General features: G+C 47.9%; 1 protein-coding gene across 3 annotated transcripts in view; it reads left to right on the forward strand.

Moving 5' to 3' along the window:
* Positions 1 to 11,847, forward strand: part of SLC6A20 (solute carrier family 6 member 20) — a 39,822-nt gene extending 27,975 nt beyond the window's left edge. For 2 of the 3 annotated variants that reach the window (XM_017855771.1, XM_017855772.1), the window contains 4 exons: positions 3,697 to 3,901; positions 6,340 to 6,499; positions 9,755 to 9,920; positions 10,649 to 11,845. In XM_017855771.1, the coding sequence (XP_017711260.1) occupies positions 3,697 to 3,901; positions 6,340 to 6,499; positions 9,755 to 9,920; positions 10,649 to 10,798 (681 nt within the window). In that variant the 3' untranslated portion in view covers positions 10,799 to 11,845. Of the gene's footprint in view, positions 1 to 3,696; positions 3,902 to 6,339; positions 6,500 to 9,754; positions 9,921 to 10,648 lie in introns of all 3 variants that reach the window. The other variant, XM_017855770.1, reaches the window with a different exon arrangement.
* The last annotated feature ends 2,940 nt before the right edge of the window (positions 11,848 to 14,787 follow it).

Here is a 14,787-nt window from a genome sequence, read left to right on the forward strand (position 1 = left end):
TCTCTGCTGTGCTGGGAGCTTTATTTTTTCACATTAGTTTGAGGATCAGTTTGATAAGTTTCATTGGAAAAAAATCTTCTAGGGAATTTTTACTAGACTTGCATTGATTTTATAGTGTAATTTAGGGAGACTTAATATCTTTTGAGTTGTGACATTTGACTCAGGAACATACTTTCTCTCATTCACTCAGGTCTTTTAAAATATTCTTCAGCTAACTTTCTCTATGAACATCTTGGCACATCTTTCATTAGATTTCTATTACCTTACTGTTTTATTGTATTGTGAATGGTGTCTCTTCCCCTCATTCTGTCATTGTTTGTTTTTGTTGCAAAAGGAAGCTAAAAATTTTATATGTTGACCTTGTATCCAGCAATCTTGATGAATTCTCTTATTAATTCTCACATTTAGCTATAGACTTGCTTCAGTTTTCTATGTTAAACTGCCCTATGGCCTGCAGACTGCATTTTGCTTTTTTCTTTTCAATGCTTATATCTCATTCCCTTGTTCTTATTGTATTCACTAGGATTTCTAGCACATGGGAGTAGAAGAAATGATAGTAGGCATATTTGTCTAATTCTTATATTTAAAGTAAACACTTCTAGAGATTATTTCTAGAGAGTGTTCCTAGGTAATGCTTTTCAAGGGTAGGGAGTAGGGAGGGCCTGTGGCTCTGGTTGCCAGTAAGCTACTTTGGAGGTTGGTATTTTGGGGGTGGTTGGTTGGTTGGGTTGGGTTTGTTTGGCACTTTGATTCATGGGTGCAACCACTGTAGGTCATTTCATGGGTTAGGCAATGCTTTTTTCTCCTGCTTGTTCAGCCCTAGCTCCATGCTTGCACTGGCCTGTGGCATGAGCCTGCTTCCCCGGGCAGGCATCAGACCCCAGCCCCCAAACCCCAGCCTTCAAGGCCTAGGTCCTGTTCAGGTGACCCACGAGGTCCTTCGGCTTCAGCACCTGTTCAGTGCTTTCACTTCAACTTTACTTTATGGTTTTGGCACCTGGGAGTTTTCCTCACTACTTTTGAGCTTGGCTGTACAGCCAAGAATTACATGGTTGGTTATTGATTTATCTAGACTTCGTTTTTCCTGTTGCTTTGTTCTTTTTTTTCTTTCTTTCTTTCTTTTCTTTCCTCATTCCACTTTATTCCCTGCTGTTTGGAATTTGGCTGCTTGATTTCTTCTTGAAATTTTCCTTTCATATTTAACTTCATAAAGTCTAAAGTTAAACAGCATCTTGACCTCCTTCCCAAAATTCAAAAGGACTTTAGAATACTTTCATTTTATCGCTCCCGTTTTAAATGATTGTTTTCTAGTTCTGTCTCTTTAACCCCATACATTGGACATGACGTTATTATTATTTTATACAGCTCTTGTATTTACCTACATGTTTGCCATTTTATTTGTTCACCATTCTTTCTTGCATCCCAGTGTCTCCAAAGGTTTTTCCTTAAAATACTTTCATTTAGAGCAGTTTTCTTAAATTTTATTCTGTAATTGGCATCTATCTTTTAAAGACATTTTTCCTCAGAGTAGAAAATTCCAGGTTAAAAGTTATTTTCTCTCAACGCTTTGAAGATGTTTGCTATGTGATTCAGGCTTCCATTGTTGCTGTTGAAATTTTCTTTCATTCTTTGTAAGCAAGCAGTTTTTTCTCTTTCTCATAATCGTCTCTTTGTCTTTGGCCTCTGCAATCTAGACATGGCATGAATATATTTTTATTTATCCACTCTAGGCCTAGGTGAGGTTGGGCTTCCTGAATCTGTGGGTCCATGTTTCTTATCAGTTTTGGAAAATTCATACCTATTATCTCATAACCATTGTCTCTGATTCTCTCATTTTTCTCCTTTTGGAACTTCATTAGATGTGACTTTTTCATCCTCTCCTACAGGTTTCTTAACGTTTCTTTTATTTTTCCCATCTTCTTATCCTTTTATGTTTTATTGAGTCATTCCTGCATATATCTTTCAGTTCACTAACTCTCTTTTCAGCTGCATCTAATCTGGTATTTAATTGTCAACTGAACCTTTTAATTCAATAACTATATTTTTTATATAGATGCTATTGTTTTTTCCAATTTATTTGTCCATCCCAATAGTTTCTTGATACATGTTTATCTTTGTAATGTTATTCTTTGTTTCTTTAAACATTTCATACATAACTGTTTCAGTGGTGGCCATAGGCAAGAGAAGGAGAGCAGTATTTTAACACTGTTTAGAATTGCTGGCTCATGATAATAATAAAAGTATATCAACTTTTGTAGATTTTTACTATTGTTTTTAAATCCTCTACAAGTGGTCACTCCCTTGTTGTTAGCACATAAAGCCACCTATTTTCAGTATGCCCCTGAGCAGCTGGTATGCTATAGAATTGACCTGTGTTCTTGTATTAGTCAATGCAGCCTGCCATAACAAAGTATCATAGTCTGGGTGGCTTAAACGACATAAATTTATTTTCTTTTATTTACTTTTAGTAGAGACGAGGTCTTGCTATGTTGCCCAAGCTGATCTCAAACTCCTGAGCTCAAGTGATCCTCCCACCTAAGCCTCCCGAAGTGCTAGGATTATAGGCATGAGCCACTGTGCCCAGCAAGCAACAGGAATTTATGTCTCACAGTCCTGGAGGCTGAGAATTCCAAGATCAAGGTCCAGCAGGGTTTGGTTTCTGATGAAGGCCTGTTTCCTGGTTCATGAATACTTATCTTCTCACTGTGTCCTCACACAATAGAGAGTCCTCTCTGTCTCTTCCTCTTGCTATAAGACCACAGTCTGGTCAGATTAGGGCTCCAATATTATAACTCCATTTAACCTTAATTACCTCCTAAAGACCCTATCTCCAGATACAGTCACATTGGGAGCTAGGGTTTCAACATACAAATTTCAGGTGGACACGGTTCAGTCCATAGCAATTCTGAATCTGACAATCCAACATCTGCCACCCTCGGGGAGGGTTGTTCTAAATCTTATTTCTTATTCTTGCTAGTTCTTCACTCACAGTGACTTCTCTCCTTGTGGGTTTGTAAATCCCTGTTTATGAGCACTTTGCTTAATCTCTGGGAAACCTGTGTGTCTAAATCGGGGGGCTTCTACCCAGGGAGGGCTTGTTTTTGCTGCTTCTGTGGGTAGCCAGGGAGTATGCACAACTTATTATCCCTTTTGAGCCCCTTGGGGGATTGTCTTTAAGCAGGAGTTCCAGCCTCAATTTCCATAGTTTGACATCTCCGCAACAGCATTACCAACACAGGGACCTGACCGCTGAGCACCTGGCTCTCCTGGTTGCCTGCTGACCAAGCTGGCTCTCCACAGTTCTGCTTCCTGCTGCCCTGGCCCCGCCCTCCCTCCCCAGGTCCCAGCCACAGAAGTTTCAGGACACCTAGTCAGTCATCACATTAGAAGCAGAAATTATGCATTGTTTTATTATTTTTCATCCAGAATTTACATAAGTTGGGGCAGAAAAGGGGAACTCAGTGTTGCAGGCTGGCTGCAAGTTCTCACGTGCTTTGCATATATGAGCTCCCAGAAGCTCCCATTTCTTTTTGGCCCAGCTGAGTGTAAGGGAATGGTCTGCAGATGGAAGCTCCAACCTCACAATGTGGCTTCTCATGGCCACTTCCAAAGTCCTCCATGTTGCTTAGCACTGAATGCGTGAATAAGACTGTAAGTGCCTCATGCATGTAACTGGTGTCTTCTCACCCTGGGCAGGCAGTCCAGGGCACTGGCCTAGCATTCATCGTCTACACGGAGGCCATTAAAAACATGGAGGTGTCCCAGCTGTGGTCGGTGCTCTACTTCTTCATGCTGCTGATGCTGGGCATTGGGAGCATGCTAGGAAACACAGCGGCCATCCTCACCCCTCTGACAGACAGCAAGATCATCTCCAGCCACCTGCCCAAGGAGGCCATCTCAGGTCAGCAGGCCAGCCAGCGGAGGGGGCGGGGATCAGGAGGGCCAGGGCATGGGGATGAGCAGGGGAGAGTTCCCTCAGGGGTCGTGGGCTGGTTCAGGTGGCTGCAGGGGGCTGCAGCCACCTCACCATGGTCCTGCCATGTCTTCTCACAACCCAGGACCTGGGCCACATGATTCATCCTGTGCGTTCCATTCTCCACATCACAGGGAAGTGAAGTGGCCACCCCGACCCAACTCCCCAGCCTGACATTCGAAGTTCTCCAGGCTAGGAGAGAACTTGCTGTTGTTTTTGTTTGTTTTCATTGAGGTATATTATATATATTTCAGACAGAGTCTCACTCTGTCACCTAGGCTAGAGTGCAGTTGCGTGATTTTGGCTCACTGCAACCTCCATTTCCCGGGTTCAAGTGATTCTCATGCCTCACCCTCCTGAGTAGCTGGGATTACAGGTGCACGCCATGACGCCTGGCTAATTTTTGTGTTTTTAGTAGAGACGGGGTTTCACCATGTTGGCCAAGCTGGTCTTGAACTCCTGACCTCAGGTGATTCGCCCATCTCAGCCTCCCAAAGTGCTGGGGTTACAGGCATGAGCCACCACACCCAGCCTGAAGTATGACCATTATAAAGTATACAGTTCTTAAGTACAAACTCAGTGGATTTTACATATGTATCCACTCGAGGAACCACCACCTAGGTCAAGATACAGAACATTTTCCACACCCTAGACAGTTCCTTCACACGCCCCTTCCCAGGAAGTATGCACCCCTGGAGTTCTCCTCTATTCTGACTTCTACGTTTTAGGGGTTTTTTTTCCTATTTTTTTTTTTTTTAAAGAGTCTCACTCTGTCACCCAGGCTGGAGTGCAATAGTGCGATCTTGGCTCACTGCAACCTCCGCCTCCCAGGCTCAAACTGTTCTCGTGCCTCAGCCTCCTGAATAGCTGGGATTACAGGTGCACACCATGATGCCTGGCTAATTTTCGTATTTTTAGTAGAGACACGGTTTCACTGTGTTGGCCAGGCTGGTCTCAAACTCCTGACCTCAAGTGATCTACCTGCCTTGGCCTCCCAAAGTACTGGGATTACAGGCATGAGTCATTGCGCCTAGCCTTCCTGTTCTTGAATTTCATATGAACGAAGTCCTGTTGTACATACTCTGCACCTATTTTCTTCACTCAGAATCTACCTGTGAGATCCACTCATGTTGTGAGCAGCGATCGTCTGTCCCTTTTTCTGCCTATATAATAATCCATTGTAAGATCACATACCAGTTTCTTTATCCATTCTGCTGTTGATGGACATTTCAGTTCTTAGGAAATGAGCTGGCTTTGCCAATTACATCTCTCATGGTTTCATTCCCTGGCCCATCTGCAACCAGAGTGCCTTGAGGACCCTGTGGCCTACACCTCTGCCTCTGAAGACACCATTCCTCCACATGCAGGATGAATCAATCCCAGCTCCCAGGCCATCTCCTTCAAGCCCCAACCACTCCAGTTGTAGTTGCCCCCACCTCTTCAGAGTCCAGCAGCACTTAGTCCCCCTCCTCGGACCTGGTCTCTGTAGCCAACATTAGGTGTGCCTGTAGCCCTTGGCCAGCACATGGTCCCTTTCTCCTTGTGTGTCCCTGTCAGGATGGCAGGAGGGCTCGGTAGCTAGCAGTGTACGGTGTGGTAGTGGAAAGGGCAGGTGTGGGCTCTAGACTCAGACACACATGGGGCCCCTAGGGGAGGCAACTGGAGGAGCCTGGGATGAAGGCCCAGGTTCTGGAGGCTAAAGGGCCTGGGTCTGAATCCTCACTCTGCCACTGACGTGCTATGGGATGTCGGGGGAGCCTTGGACATCTCTGAGCCTTGCCTTCCCACCAGTGAAAGGGGGCTCCGGACATCTGCCTCAGAGGCCCAAGGGTCCAACGCATTGCAAGTGCCTGGCACGTGGGAGGATCTTGGTGGACATGTGTCTCTTCCCCACCCCACCCCCTTCTTGGTGGATGCAAGTCCTCTCTAGGAAGTCCTTATGGGGCCACCCCATATTCAAGCCTCCTCCCCTGATTCTTTTCTCATAAGCTCCAGGGCTGAGTTGTTGGGATAAACAGAGAGGGTTATCGTTGCAGACCCATAGCCTGGGCGGGATCCTGGAATGGCAGTGCCCACCACGTCTGCTTGTTCATTGAGCTTGAAGCTCTGCCTCCCCTGCAGGGTAGCTCAGTGAGTCAACATCAGTGACTCCTGCTGACAAGCTTTGGGACACCATTGTGCGCCCTGCCCCACACACATGGCACACACCTTCAGAGAGTCCAACCCATGACAGCTCTTTCAACCCATGTGGATGAACCAATCAGCCAAGGTCCCCTGAGGGCCAGTGGCCCCGCTGTCCCTTAGAGAACTGGTGAGCAGTAGTGGGGGGTTTCGGGCAGGTGAGCAGCTGGTCTTGTGGCCCCCAGGTCTGGTGTGCCTTGTCAACTGTGCCATCGGCATGGTGTTCACCATGGAGGCTGGGAACTACTGGTTTGATATATTCAACGACTACGCGGCCACACTGTCCCTGCTGCTCATCGTGCTGGTGGAGACGATTGCCGTGTGCTACGTGTACGGGTTGAGGAGGTGAGGAGGCCCAGGACCCCTAGTTGCACAGGGAAAACACAGCCACAGAGGCCACACCCCTCAAGGAAAACAGCTGTTTCTTGATACACATCTTCACCTCTTCCTTAAGCTTGGCAGCGTTACTCAATGTTTGTTCTTTGTCCACAGATCTCAGCTAATGCTCTGCCCCATTCCACGCTCAGTTTGCTTCAGTGAATGTCTTTCTCTCTATTCCCTGTACTTTTGCTTTGTATCACAGGATGTTTTAGGGTTGACCCTGCTGGACCCCCACAGCTTACTGGGGCAGGGAATTGTGCCTCCAGGCACTGGATGCTCTGATCATTGGCCAACATCAGTATTTTCCCAGAACCCTGACCAAAGTGCAGTTGGTAACTTAGACCTTAGAAAATTTGGCAGATTGAAAATTTAGTCAGTGAGGTTCTCAATCCCAGTGCACAGCACAGGACTGGAATGTTTTAATTCTCCCCAGGTGATGGAATGTGCAGCTGGGGCAAGAGCCACCGGTCTAGAGCAGCCTTCAAACTGGAGTGTGCCTCAGAGTCCCTTGGGCTGGTCAAACACAGCTGCGGGACTCACACCCAAGGTTCTGATCAGGCAGGACTGGGGAGGGCCAAGAATTCACATTTCTAGCAGGTTCCCAGGTGAGTCTGGCACCCACGCTTTGCGAATCACTGGCCTAGAGAGCTTTGCTACCCCAAGTGTGGTCCCTAGAGCGGGAGCAGCAGCAACAAGGCGCTCGTTGGGACTGCAGAAGCTCGGACCCACCCCGTCCTGCTGAATCAGATCCTACCTCTTCACGCTATGTCCAGGGGGCCTGAGGCACGTCACAGTTTGGGCAGCGCTGCTTGAGTGGGCACTGGTTTGGGCAAGGAGGCTGTGCCACGTTGTTTTCTGCCCTCTTCCCCAGTCTTTTTGATCCTCCATGCTGGTTCGGGGTGGGGAGGGAGACATTGACAACACTCTGGAAGGCAGGCATCCCTGAAGCAGCATTCCCTGCTATGTCCCTGCAAAGGCCAGGGTCCTGTGCCATGCTGAGGAAACTCCCATGGTCCATTCGTTTCAGGACATAAGTTAAACAAAGCCAAATCGATGTCTTTCCCGTAGGATTTCTCAGAGTCTTAAAGACAGTTATGGATCCCAAAGAGAGGGTTAGAATTGCAGCATTTCCAGACTTACTTGGTCAAGGAATGCCTTTTCACCCTCCTCTCACCCCACTCCCACCCTTAGCTACTAACATTTCGAGGACACTAGCGTTAGGGGGACCAACTCTCCCTGTTTCCCCAGGATTGAGGGGTTTTCTGGGACGTGGAACTTTCAGTGCTAAAACTGGGAAAATCCCTGGTCACCTAGGAAATGCCAGTCTAGAGGGAGAAAGAGATTGGTCACTGAGAGGGTGAGTGTTTCAGGATAAAAAGAGAAGGTTGGGAGAGAGGAACAGAACCTAGGGCCCACTGGAGGTCACTGGATGGGTGAGGGGCACAAGTCCATCAAAAAGGGGCTGGCGAAGGGAGACAGAGGCGGAAACAAACGTGCCTTGGAGATGTTGTAGGTGGACTGACTGTAAGTGGTAGGTGGGGAGTGCTTCGGCTTGCTCAGGGGACACCGCCATCTAGTGACCACCCAGCGACAGTGTCCTGGGGCTTTTCTGCAGCCAGCTCTCCCCAACTTTCTCCATCCAGGAAAGCGGGGGGTAATCGGGGTGTGAAGGGTACAAGAGGACCCCACACTTTTTCACCTGTCCGATTTTTGAAAGCCCCAGATTTCCACATCACATACATGAGCCTTCATGGCCTACAGCCTAGAGTCCCACCATGTCAGCGGCAGCAAAGGGCAGGTGGTGGTCTCCGCACAGCCTTGCATGGACACCCAGGACATGCAGCAGGTCCCAGGGAGGGAGGGGCTGTGGCTGCAGCCAGTGACGTCACACCCACACCACCCCAGCCCCTCCTGCCAAGGCTGCCTCTCCCGCTGTACAGAGCAGGTTTAAAGGCTCTGGGCCGGAGGCAGGAGGCCAACCCAGGTTCTGGGCCTGGTCTTTACCAAGCCCTAAGGCAGATGGCATCGCAACCCTGGGCCTTGGTTCGTCCTGTGTGAAATGGGGAGTTTCGTTGGGCCAACATCTCCCAAAGTGCCAAAGATACTTTTTATACTGTGTGTGTGTACTCAAAAATACGTGTCCTTAGCCTGTCAAGTCTATGAGAAACTGGCTGCTGTTGTGTTGCTGCTAAATGTAGGTTTAAAAGTAAAGACGAGGGGCCGGGCGCGGTGGCTCAAGCCTGTAATCCCAGCACTTTGGGAGGCCGAGACGGGCGGATCACAAGGTCAGGAGATCGAGACCATCCTGGCTAACACGGTGAAACCCCGTCTCTACTAAAAAATACAAAAAACTAGCCGGGCGAGGTGGCGGGCGCCTGTAGTCCCAGCTACTCGGGAGGCTGAGGCAGGAGAATGGCGTAAACCCGGGAGGCGGAGCTTGCAGTGAGCTGAGATCCGGCCACTGCTCTCCAGCGCCGGCGACAGAGTGAGACTCCGTCTCAAAAAAAAAAAACCAAACAAAACAAAAAAAAAAAAAAAAAAAAAAAAAAAAAAAAAAAAAAAAGTAAAGACGAGGGAAAAGAGAGAGCTACAGGCATGATGGAGATGGTGATGGTGGCTGTGGGCAACGCCTTTGGGCCTCACTGCCCTGGCCGCTCTAGACCAGCTCCAACAGGCCAGGGCTACAGGAAGGCCTTCAGTCTGAGGTCGGCTCTTCTTCTGTCCCAGAAAACCTGCTCTGGTTTCAGAGGACCAAGTGATTCTGCTCCGTGGTGTTTCTACTGGGAAAGGGAGTCACTGATTGACAGCAGCGGGCTGGGTTGGGGGGTGGGCAAAGCTGCCCAAGAAGCCCCTGTCATTGATGACCAGCCCAACACATGTCCCTCCCCTGCTGCCTGTGCTCACCATTCCTGGAAGCTGCCCTCTGGGCTATGCCAGCAACCTTCATCTGAAGGCTGGCACTAGGAAGTCATCTTCTGATGCCCACTATCCACAGGGTGCTTGCTCCGCCACCCTTCCTGGGCAGTCTCAGCCCTTCTCCCCTCCCCACCACAGCACTGCTCTCTCAACAAGGTGTCATAGAGGAGTCCAGTGGCCAAACTCAGACATCAGTTACCACCTAGAACAGAATGTTCCTTTGTGAATAGGGACGGGTAAGCTGGAGACCCTCACCTCCGCAGCCTGGATAATCCAGACTTTTTCTCCCTGTTTTCCAAATAGATTTGAGAGTGACCTTAAGGCCATGACCGGCCGAGCTGTGAGCTGGTACTGGAAGGTGATGTGGGCTGGCGTAAGCCCACTACTGATTGTCAGCCTCTTTGTCTTCTACCTGAGTGACTACATCCTCACGGGGACCCTGAAGTACCAAGCCTGGGATGCCTCCCAGGTATCTGCTGTCTCTGTAGGGCTGGCGCTGGGCCCCCATGGTCACCCAAAAGCATGGGTCATTCATTTTCTGACACCGGGGAACTATTTCCATAGTGTGGGTAGGTTATTTGTCACGACATGGAAATATCACTGAGGCATTTTAGAAATAGCCCAGGACAGAGGAGCTGGGCTTTGAGTTTTTAGGTATATGCTTCAGTGGAGCGAGAGGAAGGCACTGCTCCAGTGCTTCCCCGTCGACCTGTCCCCTGGACGCTGAGAAAAACTCCCGCTGCAAAGGCGCCAGCTCCTGCCTCCTGAGCAGCGCCGCCCTCCATGCCCACCACAGCAGACAGCACTCATGGAGAACATTGCTACCTTCGTGGAAAGTTCCATTCCGGGCTAAGAGTAGTCCCCTACATTTTAGGTGCCCTGAATGTTACCTTAGACGTAAGGTGCTTGATTATTACCATGGTTATTCATTATGGGTAGCTCCAAACAATAGCTCTACACCCACTGGTTCCAGTACTTACTATTATTCCTAGTTTATGGAAGAAAAGGTGAGGGCGGTTAGGCTCCTGGCACATGTGCTAGTGAATTGCAGAGCTGGTGGCCCCAGGAGTAAGGATACCGGCCCCACATGCTTTCTGCCCATGTCACACTGCCTCCCCATCACGGGTGGCGGCCCTGAGGCCCAGGGGCAGTGCTCTCAGCAGGTGCTCTCTGCTGACACTCAGTCTCTCCTTTCAGGGCCAGCTTGTGACCAAAGATTACCCAGCCTATGCACTGGCTGTCATCGGGCTGCTTGTCGCCTCCTCCACCATGTGCATCCCCCTGGTGGCCCTGGGGACTTTTGTTCTGCATCACCTCAAGAGGGGAGACGTGGCCTCCGTGGCCTGAGATGTGGGCTTCCCAGCCGCTCACAGTTTTACAGATACTATTTACAGGTGGAAACTCCTCTGCTGCTTTTTCAAATGCTTAAGCCAGAAGTGCTCAGCCCGTCAACTTCCTGAGTGTCTAAACAAGATGAGGAAGGTGTGCACGAAGAAGACTCCCTTAGGAGAATACACACCCTCCGGAGACCGCCCTTCCTCCCCGTCACCTGCCTCCTCATCATCGAAGGGGGCGGGCTATGAAAGCCAGTCTCAAAGATAACGGTGGTCCTTCATTCCAGGAAAGTCCTAGAATTAGGGCACATTGCGAACTGAAATATCACTATAATTCTTATGGGACCAAATTTAAGCAATTTTTGTTTTTGGCTGAAGAGACACCAAAATATTAGAGGACAAATATTTTTAGATCCATTTAAGGAGTTTCGAAGTGCCTAAGATGACATATTTGTCACTGGTGCAAAATTAATTATCTTCTTTTTTGAGTTGTAGTGAATATGCAATTTCTGTGTTCCCCTTCCACCCTTTAAATCTTAGGATGACAGGTTATAAAGAAAGAAGATCTTTGTTTGGGACCCCCAAATGGAACCTTTCTCTAAGTTCTCTGACAGTGGGTCCAGGACCAGACCTTTCTACAAAAAATTGCCCCAACGACAGTTTGCAACCCCAAACCACATTAGAAGTCTGCGCAGACATCCCTCCGTGGTGTCTTGGTGCATTGGAAAAGGAGTCAGGAGCCACTGTGAGGATGAAAGTGGATCTCAGCTGGGCATGGTGGCTCAAGCCTGTAATCCCAGCACCTTGGGAGTCAAGGCAGGTGGATCACTTGAGGTCAGGAGTTCGAGGCCAGCCTGGCCAACATGGCGAAACCCCGTTTCTACTAAAAATACAAAAAAAAAAATTAGCTGGGAGTGGTGGCACAGGCCTGTAATCCTAGCTACTCCAGCTGCTGAGGCAAGAGAATCATTTGAACCTAGGAGGTGGCGGTTGCAGTGGGCTGAGATCATGCCACTGCACTCTAGTCTGGGTGACAGAGCAAGACTCTGACTCAAAAAAAGAGAAGTGGATCTGACCTTCCCATAGGCTTAATATTACATTTGGACATCGTGGCCAACTCTAGCAAGACCACAATACCACTTACAATTCATTTTAAATGATTCATCTGTACATAAGTTTTCTGAAATGTATATAATTCAAACAGAGCATCTTGTAGCTGAAGACACACCATATCTATGATATCACATTAGTCCCTGTGGGGAAAAGAGAGATCAGACTGTTACTGTGTCTATGTAGAAAAGGAGGACATAAGAAACTCCATTTTGATCTGTACTAAGAAAAATTGTTTCTGCTTTGAGATGCTGTTAACCTGTAACTTTAGCCCCAACCCTGTGCTCACAGAAACATGTGCTGTATGGAATCAAAGTTTAATGGATTTAGGGCTGTGCAGGATGTGCCTTGTTAGCAATATATTCACAGACAGTATGCTTGGTAAAAGTCATCGCCATTCTCCATTCTCGATTAACCAGGGACACAGTGCACTGCGGAAAGCCGCAGGGACCTCTGCCCAAGAAAGCCTGGGTATTGTTCAAGGTTTCCCCCACTGAGACAGCCTGAGATATGGCCTCATGGGAAGAGAAAGACCTGACCATTCCCCAGCCTGACACGCGTAAAGGTTCTGTGCTGAGGCTGAGGAGGAGTAGCGAAAGAGGGAGGCCTCTTCGCGGTTGAGATAAGAGGAAGGCTTCTGTCTCCTGCTTGTCCCTGGGAATGGAATGTCTCGGTGTAAAGCTGACCATTTCCATTCGTTCTATTCTGAGACAGGAGAAAACCACCCTGTGGCTGGAGGCGAGCTATGCTGGTGGCAATACTGCTCTGTTACTCTTTGCTACACTGAGATGTTTGGGTAAAGAGAAACATAAATCTAGCCTATGTGCACATCCAGGCACAGAACCTTTCCTTGGACTTATTCATGATACAGATTCCTTTGCTCACATATTTCCCTGCTGACCATTTCCTCACCTGTTGCCCTGCTACACTCCTCTCATGAAGATAGTAAAAATAATGATCAATAAATACTGAGGGAACTCAGAGGCCGGCGCTATTGTGGGTCCTCTGTATGCTGAGCTTCGGTCCCCTGGGCCCACTGTTCTTTCTCTATGCTTTGTCTCTGTGTCTTATTTCTTTTCTCCGTCTCTCGTCCCACCTGATGAGAAATACCCACAGGTGTAGAGGGGCTGGCCCCCTTCAAGTCCACCCTGAGAATTTCTTTTTTTAACTGCAATAAAGTAGGTCAAGGTAACCCCTAAAGTGAGTGGGTCCCTTTCTGCTCTAACGTCCAGCGCTTCCTTGAGATTATGGAATTCTGGAGAGTCTCTGTGGATATATTTGCACAGACATCTTTGAAGACACAAACACTCACTCACCTGGGACATTGGCCAGAAATGTCTTTTATTTTATGCTGTAAAATTCTCTTATAGCAAAATAGGCTTTAGAAAGGTCTTCTACTGTCTTCAGCAACCGTCGCATCAATACTGCTAGCTTCACCTGATTGTCCAGTTATCAAAAGATCACTTGACTTTCAAATGTATGAGCCAGCACGTACCCCATGGATTCAATCTTCTTATCAGGTGGTTCTTTTATGTCAAAAAAAAAAACCTGCTGTCAAGGCTTGAAGAGTGCGCACACTCAATGGCAAACACAGCACCGAGTCTGCTCTGAATCCTGGAGGGTCTGGCCCTCCTCTCGACCCCCACTCACGGTCACTGTCTTACAACTCGGGGCCACCTGGGATCAGCCATCAGTCGGGGTGTGTAAGCCTTGAACACCAGGTAGCCTCGGGAATGAAAAGATGAATGTCCTATACCACGACCTTACTCAGTGTCCCCACCTTGCAGCCCATTCCAACCACTGGAGCATTTAAAACTCCAGATGCCCACACCACACCCTGGGGCCACCCATCAGACCTTCTGGAAGCAAGACCTGGGCCTCAATAGCCCCCAGAACTCCCTAGGTGATTGCAATGTGCAGCCAAATCGAGAGGACCCCTTTAAAAAAGAAAGAATATGGGTGGTACATTGAGGAATATTTTCGTTTTATAAAATGACTTAAAAATTTGAAGGCATTTTTGGGCTGGGCGCAGTGGCTCATGCCTGTAATCCCAGCACTTTGGGAGGCCAAGGCGGGCGGATCACGAGGTCAGGAGATCCAGACTATCCTGGCTAACATGGTGAAACCTTGTCAGTAAAAATACAAAAGTCTGTAGTAAAAATACAAAAAATTAGCCGGGCGTGGTGGCGGGCGCCTGTAGTCCCAGCTACTTGGGAGACTGAGGCAGGAGAATGGCATGAACCCAGGAGGTGGAGCTTGCAGTGAGCCAAGATCGCGCCACCGCACTCCAGCCTGGGTGACAGAGCGAGACTCCATCTCAAAACAAAAACAAAAAAAATAAATAAATAAATTTTAAAAAAAGCATTTTTGAGCATTTCCAATTATATGGAAGAGCTACTTCTACAGAATAGTTTCTGCTCATGGAACTCAAACAGATGAAGCACCACTGTTATAGAAAAATGTGTTCCAGATGAAAATGTCTCGTTTCTGTGAATTTCATGAAGAGCAGAATATTTCTCAAGAATCCTCTTGAGCCAGTAATCAATCCTGTCTCAAAAAGTGTTCTTAGCCATTTCCTAGGTACTGCACAAAAGTGGCCATGTCGACATTTGTCCATCCACCCTCCAATAAGCTGGAGAGAAAAAAGGACATTCCATCCCTGTGCCCTTAGTAGTCGCCATGGCGCGATGGCCAGATCATGGACTCTGGAAAGTTTTCTGTTTTTACTGGAAACATAGTAAACCTTGATTTAGCTCCAAGAAATTGAGTAGGGAAATATTTGTTTTTTAGCAATTGTCACAGTGAATAAAACTCTAAGCAAGTGTATCTACAGTTTTTTGGTTTTGGGTTTGCTTTTGTCACTTACTGGATACAGTTTAAGACCTCTCAACA

This window comes from Rhinopithecus bieti, unplaced genomic scaffold (genome assembly GCF_001698545.2).
Source record: "Rhinopithecus bieti isolate Rb0 unplaced genomic scaffold, ASM169854v2 scaffold_39746, whole genome shotgun sequence".
Classification (NCBI taxonomy): domain Eukaryota; kingdom Metazoa; phylum Chordata; class Mammalia; order Primates; family Cercopithecidae; genus Rhinopithecus; species Rhinopithecus bieti.